Here is a 19,184-nt window from a genome sequence, read left to right on the forward strand (position 1 = left end):
TTTTTAGTTATTTAGGAATACTAGCAGATTAATAAATTTTATTACAGCAATATCATCATTCATTTAAAACTACTTGGCAGTAAGTATATCCAATCATAAATACACTCTTTGATCCATTAACCCCTCCTGGAATTCTGTCCAAATGTATTAATCTACAAACTCCAACTCCATTAGAGCCTTCCTGCCACCACTGAATCACAGATGAAATTTTTAAGAATTCTATAAAGAACAAAAGGTCTGGGGCCGGCACTGTGGCTCAGCGGGTAAAGCCACCGCCTACAGTGCCAGCATCCCATATAGGCACCGGTTTGAGTCCTGGCTGTTCCACTTCCAATCCAGCTCTCTGCTGTGGCCTGGGAAAGCAGTACAAGATGGCCCAAGTCCTTGGGCCCCTGCACCCACATGGAAGGCCCAGAAGAAGCTCTTGGATGCTGGCTTCAGTTCAGCACAGCTCTGGCTGTAATGGCCATCTGGGGAGTGAACCAGCAGATGGAAGACCTTTCTCTGTCTCTGCCTCTCCTCTCTCTGTGTACCTCTTTCAAGTAAAATAAAATGAAAAAAAAAAATTAAAAAAAGGTTTGAGCCAGTGGTCACCTGCCTTCTTCAGCATTACCCATGGCTACAATTTCCGCTGCCCCTTTGCACCCTGACAATAATGAATCGCATGGGCTTTTTCAACATAGTGTACCATTTCACTCTAACCTGTATTTGTTCAAGCTGTCCCTCTTGACTGCATTCTCTTTCCATAGAAAACCTTCCCTAAATATCTATCCCGTGTTTATCCTTAGCATGGTTACTTCAAAACATTATTGTAATCACCCAATTTCTGTCCTGTCCCCAAAACTCTGCACCAGCAGAGAGAAGAAAGCCAACAATGAATAAAGCGCCATACAGTATTGGGTGGCCTTTAAAGGCTGTCTACTAACTTGTTCTCTCCACTTCCAACTGTTGACCACCCCTCTGAAGCTTTCCATGTCTCTGCTTCTAACTGCTGGAGGCATTTCCCAAGGCTTAACCTACTGTTTTTCCAGGATGAATCAATACTACAGGTGATCCATTACAAATCATTTCTAAATTAGGAAACCAAGTCATCCAGGGAGACAGTAAGATTTGTAGCGTGAGCAACCTATAAAAGAAAGGCAAACTCTTGGGTCAGGTGTTGTGGTACACCAAATTAAGCCATCCTTTGGATTGCTGGCATCCATATTGGTGTGCCTGAGATCAAGCCCTGCTCTGCCTTTAGATCCTCCTGCTAATGTGCCTGGGAGGCAGATGATGGCCCAAGCAGTTGGGTGGCAGGAACCCAGTGGAGAATGACAAGAGTTACTGGCTCCCAGCTTCAGCCTACCCCAGCCCTCTTAAGGATTTATTTGAAAGAGTGACAGAGGAAGAGACAAAGAGATTGTCCATTCACTGGTTTACTCCCCAAACAGCCCCAACAGCAGGAGCTAAGCCAGGCAGAAGCAGGAGCCCAGAACTCCATCTGGGTCTCCTACATGGGAGTCAGGGGCTCAAGTACTTGGGCCATCATCCATTTCTTTCCCAGGCACATCAGCAGGGAGCTGGATCAGAAGTGGAGCAGCTGGGACTTGAGTTGCCACTCCAACCTGCTGTACCACGATGCCACCGCTAATCTGGGGCAGTATTTTAATATTTGCTTTTATCATCTTCAAAGTAACATTCTGAAGAGAAACTGTACATGTGTATACTATATTGAAAATGGATTTATTTTTCTTCAGGATTTCTTCCACAGTTCTTGTAACATTTTGTCAATGTACTGAATTAAGTAGTTAAGTATATAGGTTCTAGGGCAAGACTGGCAGAGTTTGCATTGTTAACTATCATTCGTAGCTATGTGGCCTCAGGCAAACTACTTAATCTGCTTGTTTCCTCACCTATAAAATGCTGAGAATAGTAATACCTAGATACTTATTTATGAGGACTGAAAGTGTTAAATGTTTATGAAGCATCCAGTAAGTACCTGATATAAATTAATGGTGTATTATTTTAAGGACTAAACATCTTTACATCACTAATAAAATTATAGGTAAGTCACCTATCAGTATGTTCTTAGAATTGTACCTACAAATCATGCTGAATCTGTTAAAAATAATCAAAAATTGAAACTGAGGTGAGACTACAATTTAGGTGGATCTACAGAACAGAGACAGAGTCAGACCACATCATCCCAAACATGCTTCTGCCTAAAGATAGATGTTCAATCCCAAGGGTTTGTTTTTTTTTTTTTTTTAAGATTTATTTATTTACTTGAAAGTCAGAGTTACACAGAGAAAGAGGTCTTCCATCTGATGGTTCACTTCCCAGTTGGCCACAATGGCCAGAGGTGCGCAGTCTGGAATGGGATAGTTCCTCCGGATTGTCTTCATAGCATTGACATTTTTGAAGCATATCAGCCATTTGCCTTGTGGTTTTCTCAATCTGGGGTGTCTATTTTTATAAAGGGAAATGAGCCTAAGATAATTTCTAGCAGTTAGTCTGAGTCTCCCATGCAAGTGAGGGGCCCAAGGACTTGGGCCATCTTCTACTGCTTTCCCAGGCCACAGCAGAGAGCTGGATCAGAAGTAGAGTAGCCGCGACTAGAACCAGCACCCATATGGGACACTGGCGATTCAGGCCAGGGCGTTAACCTGCTGCACCGCAGCACCAGCCCCTCAATCCCAAGTTTTTAGAGGACATTTTATTTTTTATTTATTTATTTATTTATTTTTGGACAGGCAGAGTGGACACTGAGAGAGAGAGACAGAGAGAAAGGTCTTCCTTTTGCCGTTGGTTCACCCTCCAATGGTCGCCGCAGCCGCGCTGATCCGAAGGCAGGAGCCAGGTGCTTCTCCTAGTCTCCCATGGGGTGCAGGGCCCAAGCACTTGGGCCACAGCAGAGAGCTGGCCTGGAAGAGGGGCAACCGGGACAGAATCCCGTGCCCCGACCGGGACTAGAACTCGGTGTGCCGGCGCCGCAAGGCGGAGGATTAGCCTGTTGAGCCATGGTGTTGGCTAGAGGACATTTTAAAACTAACCAATGGCAGAGATACCTAGATTAACATTTCCCAACTATAATGAAACTAAGGGGAAAATTATTTGGTTACTTCCCAAAAATGTTAAGTAAACCAATTTTAATTGATCTTTCTTAATATTTGTTCTTCATTATGGTATTTAAGTTTTTTCTTTATGAACTATAGAACATTTGTTGAACCAGATAAACTGGAAAAGATCATAATGCAGGCAGTTCAAAAAGCTTGCAGAAAATGGAATTAAAAGTTGTCTATTTTGTGAAAATTTTTTTTGAAATCTATGCACTTTTCTCAAAATACACATTTCCATGAACTTTTTGAAGCTTCCTCATATATCTTAAGACGCTCTTTCAGAAAGATAGATCAACTCCACTGACTCACGTTCCACATCTGAGTTGAGATGCAATCTGCAGACTGTGTCATCTTGATGTCCCTGCATGCCTTACACCACACAAAGAGGATCCCTGTCCGTTTCTGACAGGACAATATGAATCCTATTCTCCAAGTGGGCACCCAGCATATCACGGAGGTCAGACAGGAAGCCTCGTTCCGTGTTACTGTGTTCACAGAGGATGACGCTGATTCCTCGGGAAGTAGCATCCAGGACATCATGATGGGACATCTCACCTGCCAAAAAATCAAGAACAAAGACCTGAGTACTAGGAACCCGTGGAATGCTGAGTCCCAACAGCAGAAATGCCGAGCTTGAATTCTGCACCAAGTATGTGTAATTCAGCAGAACTGCTTTACAGAGAGATGTGGGGAGTTGTACACAATTTTCTTACATACCTTCCAATTTCAAAAGACACACCACCCCATCAAGAATTCTTGGCAGACCCTAAGAAAGTATCTAATTCTGTGTATCCAGCCCGAACCAGATCTACAAGAACACTCCTCCGAGGTTTCCACAATGAATGACCACTGCTCTGCAAGGTGGCTACAGAAAGCCGCCTTTTTATAGCAGCAGCAAATACCTTAAGAGAACACCTCAGGTATTCTGCCCAGAAAACTTGTGCTTTGTGAGCACCTGTATCTTCAGCACTGACCCCAGTCTAATTGATAAGGGTGAAATGAGTTTTTGACATATAAAATCCCTAGAAAATTCTGAAGTTACTGATGAAAAAGATCTTATGTGAAAGCGTTTAGAGAAAACGCAAAAAAGACACTAAGGTACCCCTTAGGAAAGACAAGCCTGGCTGCTTGTCTCATAAACGCACTGTCTGCAGAGGCAGGGAAGTGGGGAAACCAGTGGAGATCCGGCAACAACAGACGCCAAGGAGAGAAAAGCCCGGCTCAGGACAGAAGCAGATGGAGAGCAACCGAGGACAGGGAGAGCAAACTGGTCCTTAAGGAGCGAGCGCCTCATGTGCTGTCTTCCAGGACTTCACCCTTAACAACCACAGACCCGGGAGCCCAGCCTGAGGCTCCCTGGAGGAGGGAGGAAGGCAGCCCATACCAGGGCTTTCCGTAAGTTAGCCGGGGCCCACATCTGCTATTTCTCCATCTAGCCAGACGGAAATGGCATTTAACATTTTAGAACTGCTAACAATTATCTTAGGCTCATTTCCCTTTATAAAAATAGACACCCCAAATTGAGAAAACACAAGGCAAATGGCTGATATGCTTCAAAAATGTCAATGCTATGAAGACAATCCTGAGGAACTATCCCATTCCAGACCGCAGACACTAGAGAGAAACAACCAAATGCGGAGTGTGGTTAAGACTGGATGTGGATCAGAAGGAAATGCTGTTAACTCCTGATCCACTGAATATCAAGTAAGTGCTCAATAGTACTAAACTTCCAAATCTGACCACTGTTCTGTGACCATGTAAAACAACGTGTCATTCTCACGAGATCACATACTATGTGGAAGCGTAAAGGGTCGTATCTGCAACTTATTCCCAAATGGTTCCAGGGAACACAAATATATATATTATACATACCGCATGTATTTTAATGTATATGTTACATATGTATATGAGTATGTACACATATACACGCACAATGTACCAATGTGGCACAATAAAGCCATCAGTAACCTAAGTAAGCTACTCTTGGAGATTTTCTAGCAGTCTAAAATTCTAAGTAAAATATTAAAATTGATTTAAAAATAGTTACACACCAAGCTGGAAGATACTCAAACTGCCTATATATTGAAAGTTTATTTCAATCTGGTACAAATTTGAAGGCTTATACAAATCTCCTATCTTCAAAAGAACAGGAAACAGGGAAGCTTACGTATCCTTTCAGTGTATCGGTCCAGAGCAATTACATGAGGCTTGCTCAGATGGCACAGCTCAGTACTCTGAAGCAGCCTCAGTAAGAGGATGTGCTAGAAAGTAAGGCATGGGGGTGTGAGGCCGGGGAGGCATGGAAGTGGCCAAGGGAACAGCCAGCGAGTCAAGGCTGTAGAGGCTGGTCCTGGAAGTCGGAAAAGCAAATTTTTTTTTTTTTTTTTTTTTAATTCAAGAGGTAGAGAGAGCAAGTTCCCATCCACTCTTCCAAATTCCTGCAATGGCTAGGGCTAGGCTGGGCTGAAGCTAGGAACTCAATCTAGGTCTCCCAGCAGTGGCAGGGACCCAACTACTTGAGTCATCACCACTGCCTCTTCCCAAGGTCCACATCAGCAGGACGCTGGAATAAGGAGCAGAGCTGTGCATCAAACCCAGGAACTCTGATATGGCATACAGGTCTTAGCAGTTCTGAATCTAGGTTAAATGCCCACCCGAGCATAACTTTTTTTTATAGAAAGTTTTTATTTAATAAACACAAATTTCATAAGTATAACTTTTGGATTACAGCGGTTCTTCCCCTTACACTGCCCTTCTACCCCCAAACCATCCCACCTCCTACTCCCTCTCCCATCACATTCTTCATTAAGATTTTAATTATCTTTATATACAGAAGATCAACTCTATACTAAGTAAAGATTTTAAGTTTGCACCCACACAGACACACAAAGTATAATGTTCTGTTTGAAGCTAATTTTACTGTTAATTCTCATACTGCAACACATTAAGGACAGAGGTCCTACATGGGGAGCAAGTGCTCAGGGACTCCTGTTGTTGATTTAACAATTGACACTCTTATTTATTTATGATGTCAGTGATCACCTGAGGCTCTTGTCATGAGCTGCCAAGGCTATGGAAACCTCTTGAGTCCATAAACTCTGACATTACTTAGACAAGGCCATAATCAAAGTGGAAGTTCTCTCCTCCCTTCAGAGAAAGGTACCTACCTCCTTCTTTGATGGCCACTTCTTTCCACTGCGATCTCACTCACAGAGATCTTTCATGTAGGCCATTTTTTGCCACGGTGTCTTGGCTTTCCATGCCTGAAATGCTCTCATGGGCCTTTTAGCCAGATCTGAATGCCTTAAGAGCTGATTCTGAGCCAGAGTGCTGTTTAGGGCACTTGTCATTCTATGAGTCTGCTGTGTGTCCTACTTCCCACGTTGGATCATTCTCTCCTTTTTAATTCTATCAATTATTATTAGCAGACAGACACTTGGTCTTATTTATGTGATCCCTTTGATACTTAATCCTTATTTTTATGACCAATTATGAATTAAACTGATCACTTTAACTAGTAAGATGGCATTGGTACCTGAAAACTTAATGGGATATGGAGTCCCATGGCAAGAGTACATAACTTTTTGAGGTAATGTAATAATAAATTGTTAAATGGTTTCCTCTCTCCACAGTGAATACAATGTGTGCTCAATTCTGGTCTACTTCCTATCAGTTAAGGTTAAGAAGGTATTTAGATACTATCTGGGGCTGGCACTGTGACACAGCAGGTTAACACCCTAGCCTGAAGCGCCGGCATCTCATATGGGTGCTGGTTCTAGTCCCGGCTGCTCCTCTTCCGATCCAGCTCTCTGCTGTGGTCTGGGATAGCAGTGTAAGATGGTCCAAATCCTTGGGCCCCTGTGCCTGCATGGGAGGCCCAGAGGAAGCTCCTGGCTCCTGGCTCCAGATTGGCGCAGCTCCAGCCATTGTGGCCATCTGGGGAGTGAACCATCAGATGGAAGACCTTTCTGTCTTTCTCTACCTCTCTTTTTAACTCTGTCTTTCAAATAAATTTTTAAAAAAATTTAAGAAAAGATACTATCTATGTGCTAGGCACTATCCTAACATCTGCTATTTTTGAATTTCTTAAAAACAAGCCAGCATTGAGAAAGAAAAGACCCAAAAGCTGTCCTACCTGTGAGGTAAAGGTCGGCTTCGACACCCCGCAGGACGCTGCTCCCAGAACCAGCACACAGGGCCACAACTTCAACACGTGATTCTTGAAGACAAAGGAAACGAGAGCAGTGCTTGCAATTCCCTTCCATTGTTCTATTGTAACTTGTACCAAGAATCCTGAATACACATCTCACTCTGGGTGCCATCACCAGTGCAACAAACTATGCTCATTGAATTAGAAACACCACCACTACCAGGTTTTGTTTTGTTTTTTTTTGTTTTTTTGTTTTTTTTTTTTTTTTAAGATTTTATTTATTTGACAGATAGAGTTACAGACAGTGAGAGAGAGAGAAACAGAGAGAAAGGTCTTCCTTCCGTTGGTTCACCCCCGAAATGGCCGCAACAGCCGGAGCTGCGCCGATCTGAAGCCAGGAGCCAGGAGCCAGGAGCGTCCTCCTGGTCTCCCATGCGGGTGCAGGGCCCAAGGACCTGGGTCATCTTCCACTGCCCTCCTGGGCCACAGCAGAGAGCTGGACGGGAAGAGAAGCAGCCGGAACTAGAACCGGAGCCCATAAGGCATGCCGGCGCAGCAGGCGGAGGATTAACCTACTGAGCCACCACGCCGGCCCCAACCACCAGGTTTTAATATAGGCCAACAGAACATTCTTTGGCACTATACAGCTAATCCAGGACAGGCAGATTATTCCTTTGGATGTGGCTGCACAAACCCATGAGCCACTGAAGAGTGCTCATACTGCGGTGCAACTCTAGGCTGCCACAATGCTGCTGGGTAAACAAAGATCCTCCAGGTCTTTAGACAACAGTGGGACACAGGCAGGTGATCCTCGACTCTATGTTCTCAGCGGCAGGTAAGGGTTATGAATTGGGCATACTTGTTTAAATGAAATGGGCATATTTTCCTCAAAGAGCCTCCTCTGAAAAGTGAAACAACAAACTTTGGAGCCAAAATCCTAATATTAAGCACTTAGGTTTCTTTTCTTTTTTGTTAAGATTTACTTATTTATTTGAAAGGTAGAGTTATAGAGGCAGAGAGAGACTGCTCTTCTATCCGCTGGTTTACTCCCCAAACGGCCACAATGGCCAGAGCTGGACTGATCTGAAGTCAGGAATCAAGAGCTTCTTCCTGGTCTCCCATGCTATTGCAGGGGCCCAAGTACTTGGGCCATCTTCTACTGCTTTCCCAGGCCATAGTAGGGAGCTGGATTAGAAGTGGAGCAGCTGGGACTCAAACTGGTGCCCATATGGGATGCTGGCACTGCAGGTGAAGCTCTACCCTCTATATGCCACAGAGCCAGCCCCGTACTTAAGTTTCTGAAATTAATATATTATTATCAGTCACTCCTGTTTGGCAGCATAGGGTGTTTGGGGTTGGATCAAAGTAAAATCCCACATCTGCCATCCATTTTCTTTGGAAACTAGCTACCATAAATTGCTTGTTTTTTAAGCTTTATTTATTTATTTGAAAGGCAGAGTTAGAGAGAGAGAGAGAGACAGACAGAGAGACAGAGATCCATCCACTGGTTCATTCCCCAAGTGGACACAATGGCCAGGGCTGGTCCAGGCCAAAGCCAGGAGCCTGGAACTCCATCTGATCTCCCCTGTGGGTGGCAGACCCAAGCACTTGGGCCATTTTCTACTGCTTTCCCAGGAGCATTGGCAGTGGCTGGATCCCAAACAGAGCAGCCAGGACTCAAACTTGTGCCCATATGAGATGCTACAATTGCAGGCAGCCTAACGCACTGCACCATAGCGCAAGCCCCTGCAGCGAGTCATTTGATCTAACCATGGACTCTGAACAAGTTTATGTCTCTGAACCTCAATTTCTCACCTTTGTAAGTAGGAATAATAACAATCACATAGCTAACAACAGCTAGCATTTGCTGTCAGCCCTGTGCCATGTCATTTTTTTAACTAACACCTCTTGATGTAAGTTTTACTACTGATGCAGCTTTAAAATTTTTTTTTTTATTTATTTGCTAAGCACAAAGAGAAAGAGATAAATTACCAGGGCCAGCACTGTGACACAGTGGGTAAAGCCACTGCCTGCAGTGCTGGCATCCCATATGGGCACTGGTTCGAGACCCGGCTGCTCCACTTCCCATCTATATCTCTGCTATGGCCTGGGAAAGCAGTAGAAGATGGCCCGAGTGCTTGGGCCCCTGTACCCGCACAGGAGACTTGAAAGAAGCTCCTGGCTCCTGGCTTCGGATTGGCATTGTAGCCATTTGGGGAGTAAACCAGAGAATGGAAGACCTCTCTCTCTCTCTCTCTCTCTCTCTCTCTCTATCTCTCTCTCTCTCTGCCTCTCCTTCTCTGTGTAACTCTTTCAAATAAATAAATAAATCTTTTTTTAAAAAAAAGAGAGAGAGAGAAATTACCAACCTGCTGGTTCACGTCCCAAATGTCCATAATGGCCCAAGCTGGGCTGAAATCAAGGCAGAAGCTGGAGATCCAGGTCTCCACACGGGTGGCTGCAACGCTGTGACCTGAGCCAGCACTGCTGCATTAGCAGGGAGCTGGAGGCGGGACTAGAGCCGGGCACCTGCCCCTGCACTCTGATAGCAGTGGCAGGCATCTTAACTGCCACGTCTGCTTGCCCACTGCATGAAGGCAACTGTTGATGTGCAGCTACTAGGACACAGAAGGGAGAAATAGCGTGTCAGAGGGCTAAGCCTGCCCTGTGGGGTTCCAGCATCCCCATGAGAGTGCTGGTTTGAGTCCTGGGGCATGCTGCAATTCTGCCCATAAGCAGTGTCTCAACCATTAGGTTAAATGCTTCTCCTTCTTGCCTGGAATTTTTAGCTGATGGTTTAAGAACCTCTAAAACTCTTTCTCCCTGCAACACTGACCAGTCTACAAGGAACAGACTTCCCCGATGACCTGAAATGAACGCCTAGTATAACTGACAAAGAAACCTATCGTTTAAGCCAACTAGATGTGTTCCACCACGGAACCTGATCCCTCCTAAGGGAGAAAGTAAACCAGTCATCTCCCAGGGGCTCCAACATCTTCTCGCTCACGTCGATAATTAAACCAGGAGGGGCAGGCATTGCAGCAGTGGGTCAAGCTCTTTTGACGCAGCATCCCACATGGGAGATCTGGATGGAGCTCCAGGGTCCTGGATTCAGCATGAACCAGCCCTAGGTGTCCCTAGGTGTTACAGCCATCTGGGGAGTGAACAAGAGGATGAAAATCTCTCTCTGTGTCACTTGGCCTTTCAAATAAAAAAAAAAATCTTTTAGAAAAAAGATAAAAACAAAACAAATGTTGCACTTTTCCCCAATGTTACCATGAGGTGTATTAGAGAAATAAAGGCGCTCTATTTACCTAAAGTCCTTTCTACCCCAAGAGCTAAGCGAATATGAGTTAGTTTGAGGTGTCTTTTGATTCGCTCAATCATGGTTGCCAAGGAGACAGATTCATCCAAGGTGCATAATCGTCCCATTCCAGTATGTAGAAGCAAAGGCTGAAGAGAAACAGAAGTTAGAAACACTGTCAATTAACACTAAAAAAAAAATTACAGGACAAACAGACAATGCTGAAACCAATAAAGCATGTACTCTGTGAGCTTGCTAAAGTAAACTCCAGACTAAAGGCTGACAAAGTAGACAAAAACATTCTGACTTCCAGGGGCTCACAGACTCACAGGAGGGCAGATGTTTAAATAATCATACTGAGAGTATACAAGACAGGTGCTATTATTATGGGAACGCAAAGGAATGATCAAATGAGTTGTGGAAGTGCAATCAAAGATCTTAAAAATCAAAAAAAAGGGGGCCAGTATTGTGGCATAGCAGGTAAAGCCACAGCTTGCAGTGCTGGCATCTCACATGGGTGCCAGTTCAAGTCCCAGCTGCTCCACTTCTGATCCAGCTCTCTGCTACGGCCTGGGAAGGCAGTAGAAGATGGCCCAAGTCCTTGGGCCCCTGCACCTACGTGGGAGACCCATCCTGGCTTTGGATCGCGGCAGGTCCAGCCGTTTCAGCCATCTGGGGAGTGAACCAGCATATGAAAGACCTCTCTCTCTGCCTCTGCCTCTCTGCAACTCTGCCTTTCAAATAAATAAATAAGTCTTTAAAAAAAATCAAAAACAAATTCAGAAGGGGGAACCCTGAAGTGCAGGGTGGCAGGACGGGGATAGGATGGGTATGTGGAAAGGTGTTCTCAAAAGCGAGAAAATGTACAAAGGTGGCAGGGGCATGAGAGCACACATCGTAAGGGCAGATCTGAAAGTGTACAAAATGGCTGATTGCAGAGCACATGATGGAGAAGGAGGTGAGGCTGAGGCCAGGCTTCAGGATCAGGTTAACAGCCTAGGCTGCCCACACAGGGGCCCTGTAAGGACACCACTAACACACCAGTGATTCTCAGTGAGGGAAGGGCAGAGTTTCAGTGACTCCGAGGGCAGAGCCAACGGGGAGGAGGGACATTTTACACTCGTGAAGCAAGAGAGGAATTGTGGAAACTTGGGAAAATAAGGAAGGCAATGATACCACCAATGGCATAGGGAAAAAAACCCACAAAGGATAAATAAAGGGTGAGGTGGAGACAAGGTCAATATTTCTGTACAATAGATCTGAAGGCCGGCGCCGCGGCTCACTAGGCTAATCCTCCGCCTAGTGGCGCAGGCACACCGGGTTCTAGTCCCGGTCGGGGTGCCGGATTCTGTCCCAGTTGCCCCTCTTCCAGGCCAGCCCTCTGCTGTGGCCAGGGAGTGCAGTGGAGGATGGCCCAGGTGCTTGGGCCCTGCACCCCATGGGAGACCAGGAAAAGCACCTGGCTCCTGGCTCCTGCCATCGGATCAGCGCGGTGCGCCGGCCGCAGCGCGCCGGCCGCGGCGGCCATTGGAGGGTGAACCAACGGCAAAGGAAGACCTTTCTCTCTGTCTCTCTCTCTCACTGTCCACTCTGTCAAAAAATTAAAAAAAAAAAAAAAATAAATAAATAAAAAAAATAGATCTGAAATATGTGTAGGTTCTGCAAAAAGAAAATACCCACAAAGTAGTTGGAACTCGGGGTTCTTTTGCCTTTTTACCTAACAAAGCATTTTGAGCTGGAAAGTACAGATACAGGAGTCATCATCACACAAATGGCCGTCAAGTTACAAGAATGAACAAAGGGAGACAAGAAGAGGAGATCAAATCTGTAACCCTATGGACCTGAAGAAGTTCCAAAATTTTCCTATTCCAGGAATGTCTTTTTCCAAACTCTTTTCATGGTATGTTATGCCCTCACCACCCCTCTGTACTTCTTTAAGTAATAGTTAACTGCCTACTGAGCTAACAGTTTACAAATGAGTTTGCTAGACAAACACAGAGTAATGAAACATCAACTTATACACATTAAATGTATGTGCTTCTCTGGACATCATACCTCTTTAAAGTTGTTAAAAATGCAGCTTTTTATTCAGGGTAAAAATAACTTTGTTTGCTTTTACCTTCTCCAGTGACAGGATTTCAGTTCTCTGATAAAGCTGTCTGTTTTGGGAGAGCTGAGCCACCACCTGCATCAAAGCTTTCTCAGTACAATTCAGGCTGATCCGTGTTTGTTCCTCACCATCAGTCCTAGAAAATAAATCACATTTTAGTTGAGGATAAATATAGCCAAAATACATTTTAAAACAATTCCCAGATAGGGCTGCCACTGTGACTCAGTGAGTTAAGACACTGCCTGCAACGCAGGTATCCCATATGAGCACCAGTCTGAGTCCTTGCTGCATGGCTTCCAATTCAGCTCCCTGCTAATGCGCCTGGGAAGCAGTGCAAGCTGGCCTAAGCACTTGACCCCTCAACCCATGAGGAGACCGGGATGGAATTCCTGGCTCCTGGCTCCGGCCTGGCCCAAACCTGGTCATTGCAGCCATTTGGGGAGTGAATCAGCAGATGGAAGATCTGCCTCTTCCTCTATCTCTGTAATTCTACCTTTTAAATAAAATAAACCTTTAAAAGAATTCACAGTTTACAAGCTGCTATAATAAATTAGGTTTAAGACATTAAGGATTTACCAACAGAATCCATCTAATCCCAAACTAATCTCTTTTCTAGAATTGTGTTTCTCAAACCATACATTACATCAGAATCACCCAAAAAATGTATTAAAACAGAGTGCTGATTCACATTCTCCAAAGCTTCTGGCTCCACAGGTCCAGGTGGGGAATCTGCTTTTCTTACGAGTTCCGAGTGATGCTGATCTTGCTAATTCCTCATTTTGAATCCACTGTTCATGTTCTTAAACCCAACTGTGCACCAGAAATCTCCCGCTACCTTCTTAAATGACACTTCTGGACAGTGCCATAGATCTAGTGAAACAGACATCTATGAATAGAGTCAGAGAACACTGACATTTTTCAAAGCCCTAGACAGGGTAACTCAAACAGCACTGAATAAAAGAGTCTCCTGGCAAACCCCATTCTAATTACACAGATCTAGGATGAAGCAAAAAATCTGCATCTTTAATAAGCATCCTGTTCACAATGACAAAGGGGGGGTACTGGATCACCTTCTGAGAAAGTGATTGCTTCGGAGAGGTAATACACTAGGGACTCTCCAAAATGACTGGCATCAAGTAAGTTTTCATCACAAACTCTATAATAACAGAACTCTAGGACTCTAGGACATCTTTTAAAGGTAACTTTGAAGCACAGTTGTCACCATTAGAATCACCTGTGCATTCCAGTCTAATAGTGAAACCCAGATAGTATCTGTAACATGGAAAAACTGGAGCCAATCTAGAAAGTCCATCAATAAGAAGAATGCTTAAAGACACTATAGCACATCCACTGTAAGAAACAATAGAGGGGCTGGCTGTGGCATAGTAGGTTAAGCCTCCACCTGCAGTGCCAGCATCCCATATGGGTGTCAGTTCTCTCCGCTGCTCCACTTCTAATCCGCTGGGAAAGCAGCGGAGGATGCCCCACATGGGAGACCTGGAAGAAGCTCCTGACTTTTGGCTTTAACCTGGCCCAGCCCTGTCTGTTGAGGTCATTTGGGGAATGAACTAGCAGATGGAAAATCCTCTCTCTTCATCTCTCCCTATGTCTATGTAACTTTATCTTTGGAAAAAATAAAATAAATCCTTTTTAAAAAAAAGATACTCACTTCTCTGAAAATAAAGGAAAAGACAATCTGAATTGAGGGATCGAGTAAAAGGGATAAGGGGTATTTTTATGTTTGAAATTTGTCATGCTTTATCTAATTTTTCCATTAATATTTATATAGTATTTCAGTATGGTAGAAAATGTCCACAATTGAAATCTATTCAAAGTCTTGAGATTCTCTAAAGCCAATATAGGTTTCTATTTTAATAAAAAGTCATGTTTGTTTTTAAAACAATTGCTATAGGCCGGCACCGCGGCTCACTAGGCTAATCCTCCGCCTTGGGGCGCCGGCACACCAGGTTCTAGTCCCAGTCGGGGCGCCGGATTCTGTCCCGGTTGCCCCTCTTCCAGGCCAGCTCTCTGCTGTGGCCAGGGAGTGTAGTGGAGGATGGCCCAAGTACTTGGGCCCTGCACCCCATGGGAGACCAGGATAAGTACCTGGCTCCTGCCATCGGATCGGCGCGGTGCGCTGGTTGCAGCGCGCCGGCTGCGGCGGCCATTGGAGGGTGAACCAATGGCAAAGGAAGACCTTTCTCTCTGTTTCTCTCTCTCACTGTCCACTCTGCCTGTCAAAAAATAAAATTAAAAAATTAAAAAATTAAAAATAAAAATAAAATAAAATAAAAAAAACAACTGCTATGTCCTAACTTTGTATAACTTGTCTTTTTGGACTCTCAAAGATACTAGAGTATGTTAGCCTAAAAGAAAATCTTTCTAGATTTCAGTAACTAAATGACTATTTTTTAAAAAATTATTTATTTAACATGAAAGGCAGAGAGAGAGAGAGAGAGAGAGAGAGAGGTATTTCCCATCCATCAGTTCACATCCCAATTGCCTGTAACAGTCACAGCTAGGCTGGGTCTAAGCCAGCAGCTAGGAACTCAATCTAGGTCTCCCATTTGGGTGGTACAAACCAAAGTATTTGACCCATCACCTGCTGCCTCCCTGAGTGTGCATCAGCAGGAAGCTGGAACTGGGAGCTGGACTTGAACTGAAGGGTTAAAAAGTTAAAAGCCGCTCCCGCTCCCCTCCTCTGGTGAACTTTCCTGACCTCGATAAACTTGCTCTGTATAGCCATTCTCTTTAAAGTTAGTTAGTAAATTACCCCAATGTAAACGTAACCTTAGTTTCCCCTGAGTAAGATAGAAGAAGTCACTGTTTATCTCTTTGCTCCTGGAACTCTGACCCCACCATGTGTCTCTTATCGCCATTCGGCTGCATTCCTAGGTATCATCAAGGCAGTTCCTGCAACCTTGTTGTGTTTGTTGTGTGGCCCTCCCTTTTGGCAATAGGAGGCTTTTTGATCCTCCCTGTATAGGCCATATGGTTCTCTGATGTCTAATCAAGCCCTTACTCGATATCCTGTACTCCCTATATTCATAAATCAACTGATTGTAAAATCACTTAACTTGGATCAATTGTTTACTCTGTACCACTGTTTGATCTATGCAATGATTGATTTTCTTTGTTTAAACGTGTATAAAAACCCCAACCCAAGACTACTCGAGGCCGCCGCCTGTACTGAGATGGGGGCCCCGACATGCCGGTCTAAAAAATAAAACCCTTCGTAATTGCATGAGAGAAGGTCTCTTGGAGCGTTTTTGGGGTGGCAAGAGCAATCCAACTCTTACAGAATCCAGACACTCCGATATGGAATTCGGACTTTCTAAGAAGCATCTCCACCAAATGCCCACCCCTAAATGACTGACCTTAAAGCAGGTACTTAAATGTGTTTTTCCTTCCATGTGCTTGGGAACACTAATCTGGGAACTAAGAAAGAAAACCTTACACTAACACAAGACAGCGCTGGCATCTACTGGCAATTTTCAGGCAAATCCCATTCTAATTACAGAGATCTGAGATGAAGCCATTCACTACATTCACACGCAAATGCATGGTATGGTCCCTTCCCACACAGTCAATGCTACTTAGCACTTTCAGTATTTGATTCCATAGTTCTGCTCCTCCAGGATGCACACACATGAGAAGTACACTGCTTTGTACACCAACCTCAGGGAAAATGATTTGTTTCAAATCTAAGTACAAGGGTTACGGCTGTAAAGAAGAGCCCAACAAATACATACACACAAAGAGAAAAATACATTTACCTAGCAGAAAAAGAAGTGACAGAAGCACCTTCAATTTCTCTCACTGCAGACACGACTTTGTCCAGATCTTGGGTATGGTTAACACTGAATTCTACTCGGTGGGTTCCCTCTGTAGGATAGCTGTGAGCTTTGGAAGGACATATGGGTCTGGATGTGCAGGCTCCTAGAGAGACAAATATGTGAGAACAGGAGGTCTTACATCATTTTAGAATTAAAAAGATAAAGTATCATAAGAAAATTTCTAAGAAAAAAATATCTTTTCTTGGCCGGCAAAGAGACACAGAGAGCAGGGTTCCATCTTCTGGTTCACTACCTAGATGCCTACAATAGTTGGGACTGAGTGGGTCAGACTGCAGCCAGGAGTCAGGAATTCAAAACAGGTCTTACAGGAGTGGCATTGTGGTGTAGCGGGTAAAGCTGCCATTTGCAATGCCTACATCCCATATGGGCACCAGTTCGTGTCCTGGCAGCTCTACTTCTGATCCAACTCCCTGCTGGTGGCCTGGGTGGAGCAGCAGAGGATGGCCCAAATGCTTGCGTCCCTGCTATCCTCATGGGAGACCTGGAGGAAGCTCCTGGCTCTTCGTTTCAGTCTGACCTAGCACTGACTACTGGGACCATCTAGGGAGTAAACCAACAGCTGGAAGGTCTCTCTCATTCTCTCTCTCTGTAACTCTTTCTTTCTTTTTCTTTATGTACCTAAGTTTTTGTTTTTGTTTTTGTTTTTTTGACAGGCAGAGTTAGACAGTGAGAGAGAGAGACAGAGAGAAAGGTCTTCCTTCCGTTGGTTCACTCCCCAAATGGCCACCATGGCCAGCGCTGTGCCGATCCGAAGCTAGGAGCCAGGTGCTTCTTCCTGGTCTCCCATGCGGGTGCAGGGGCCCAGGCACTTGGGCCATCCTCCACTGCCACAGCAGAGAGCTGGACTGGAAGAGGAGCAACCGGGACTAGAACCCCACGCCCATATGGATGTCGGCGCCGCAGGGGGAGGATTAACCAAGTGAGCCATGGCGCTGGCCCCTGTAACTCTTTCAAAATAAATGGATAAATCTTAAAAAAAAAAAAAAAAAAAAAGAAAAAGATAGGTCTTCTACTTGAGTGGCTGGAACTCAACTACTTGATCCATCATCTTTGCTATTCAGAGCCTGAATGAGCAGGAATCTGGAGTCAGGAGTGGGGAACTGTACCCAGGTACTATGATATGGGATGCAGGCATCTTAGCCACCAGGTTAAATGTCCACTTCTGAGAGTAGTAATTTTTTTGAATGATTCTCATACACATACATATGTTTAGACAGACAGCATCGGTCCCCATAACCTAGGGATTTGCTATGAACATACAAAATCAAATTTGTGGGGCTGGCGCTGTGGTATAGCAGGTGAAGCTGCTGCCTGCAGTGTCAGCATCCCATATGGGTACCAGTTCAAGTCCCGGCTGCTCCACTTCTGATCCAGCTCTCTGCTATGGCCCGGGAAAGTAGTGGAGGATAGCCTAAGTGCTTGGACCCATACATCCGTGTGGGAGACCTGGAAGAAGCTCCTGGTTCCTGGCTTTGGATCGGCTCAGCTCTAGCCATTGCAGACATTTGGGGAATGAACCAGTAGTTGGAAGACCTCTCTCTCTTTCTCCCTCTATGTAACTCTTTCAAATAAACAAATCTTTAAAAAAATCAAATTTATTTTTATAATTATTTTCCAGAAAAATCCTACATTTCAGAAAAACTTGGACAATAAAGACTGACTCAGAGCTGGCAAGTTAAGCTGCCGCTTGCAACAGGGCATCAGGCATCCCACAGGAGTGAAGATTCAAATCTCGGCTGCTCCACTTCTGGTCTAGCTCACTGCCAATGTGCCTGGGGGAAACATGGAGGATAACCCAAGTACTCTGGCCTCTGCCACCCACGTGAGAGATGGAGTTCCTGGTTCCTGACTTTGGCCTGGCCCAGTCCCAGCCATTGTGCCCATTTAGAGTGTCAAGCAGCAAATGGAAGATCACTTTCTCTCTCTCTCCCTCTCTTGCTGTCATTCTGCCTTTTAGGTAAATAAATGTTTAAATATATATATATGTCGCTCCCCCTCTTCACGGAGGAACGACACTAAACCCTGCCTAGGCTTCATATCCGAGTCACGGCACCATTATGTCGCTCCCCCTCTTCGTGGAGGAACGACACTAAACCCTGCGCTGTTCTTTCGTCTGCTCGGCCCTCCCCGGGTTTGCTGCTGGTTCTTCCCGGGTTGGCTACTGTCCCTTCCACCTCCGTAGAAGGGCGGTTCCCCCTGGCCACTTTCCCCACTTCCGCAGGGGAGCGGCACACCGCCAGCCGGCTCTCTCGGGGGCTGCACAGGTGTTCCCCTTAGATGTTCCTCTTAGATGTTCCTGGTGCATGCCGTCTCTCTCCTCCTTTATAGTCCTCCTCTGCCAATCCCAACTCGGCTGCCCACACGCCGAGCACGCTGCTCTCCTCCAATCAGGAGCAAGTCCTACAGTTTATTGGCTGAACTGGAGGCAGCCGTGTAGAAGCTGTTTTCTTCTCTCCCAGCGCCATATTGTGGGACAGCAGATGCATAGAATAAGTCTTAATTCCAGTAACTTAGTCTAGTCCGAGTTGCTCCCCACAGATCCCCCTTTCTTTTTATTTTTGGCATTGATACGCGCCTGTCTTCGGCACACTCTGCTCTGCTTGCTAGAGTTGCCCGCAGGTTCTCACAAGTCCTATCAATCAGGCAAACCGAATCCGGGTCC

The 19,184-nt window shown here is 45.0% G+C and overlaps 1 protein-coding gene across 13 annotated transcripts in view; it reads right to left on the reverse strand.

Moving 5' to 3' along the window:
- NIF3L1 (NGG1 interacting factor 3 like 1) overlaps window positions 1–19,184 on the reverse strand; it is a 24,102-nt gene continuing 4,918 nt past the window's right edge. For 7 of the 13 annotated variants that reach the window (XM_017343014.3, XM_002712443.5, XM_070070414.1 and 4 more), the window contains 5 exons: window positions 16,442–16,604; window positions 12,675–12,801; window positions 10,566–10,704; window positions 7,237–7,320; window positions 2,232–3,656 (listed from right to left, as the gene is read on the reverse strand). In XM_017343014.3, coding sequence (XP_017198503.2) covers window positions 3,472–3,656; window positions 7,237–7,320; window positions 10,566–10,704; window positions 12,675–12,801; window positions 16,442–16,604 — 698 coding nt within the window. In that variant the 3' untranslated portion in view covers window positions 2,232–3,471. Of the gene's footprint in view, window positions 354–2,231; window positions 3,657–7,236; window positions 7,321–10,565; window positions 10,705–12,674; window positions 12,802–16,441; window positions 16,605–19,184 lie in introns of those variants that run through there. The other 6 variants (XR_011387163.1, XR_011387164.1, XR_011387165.1 and 3 more) reach the window with 2 other exon arrangements.

This window comes from Oryctolagus cuniculus, chromosome 3 (assembly GCF_964237555.1).
Source record: "Oryctolagus cuniculus chromosome 3, mOryCun1.1, whole genome shotgun sequence".
Lineage (NCBI taxonomy): Eukaryota > Metazoa > Chordata > Mammalia > Lagomorpha > Leporidae > Oryctolagus > Oryctolagus cuniculus.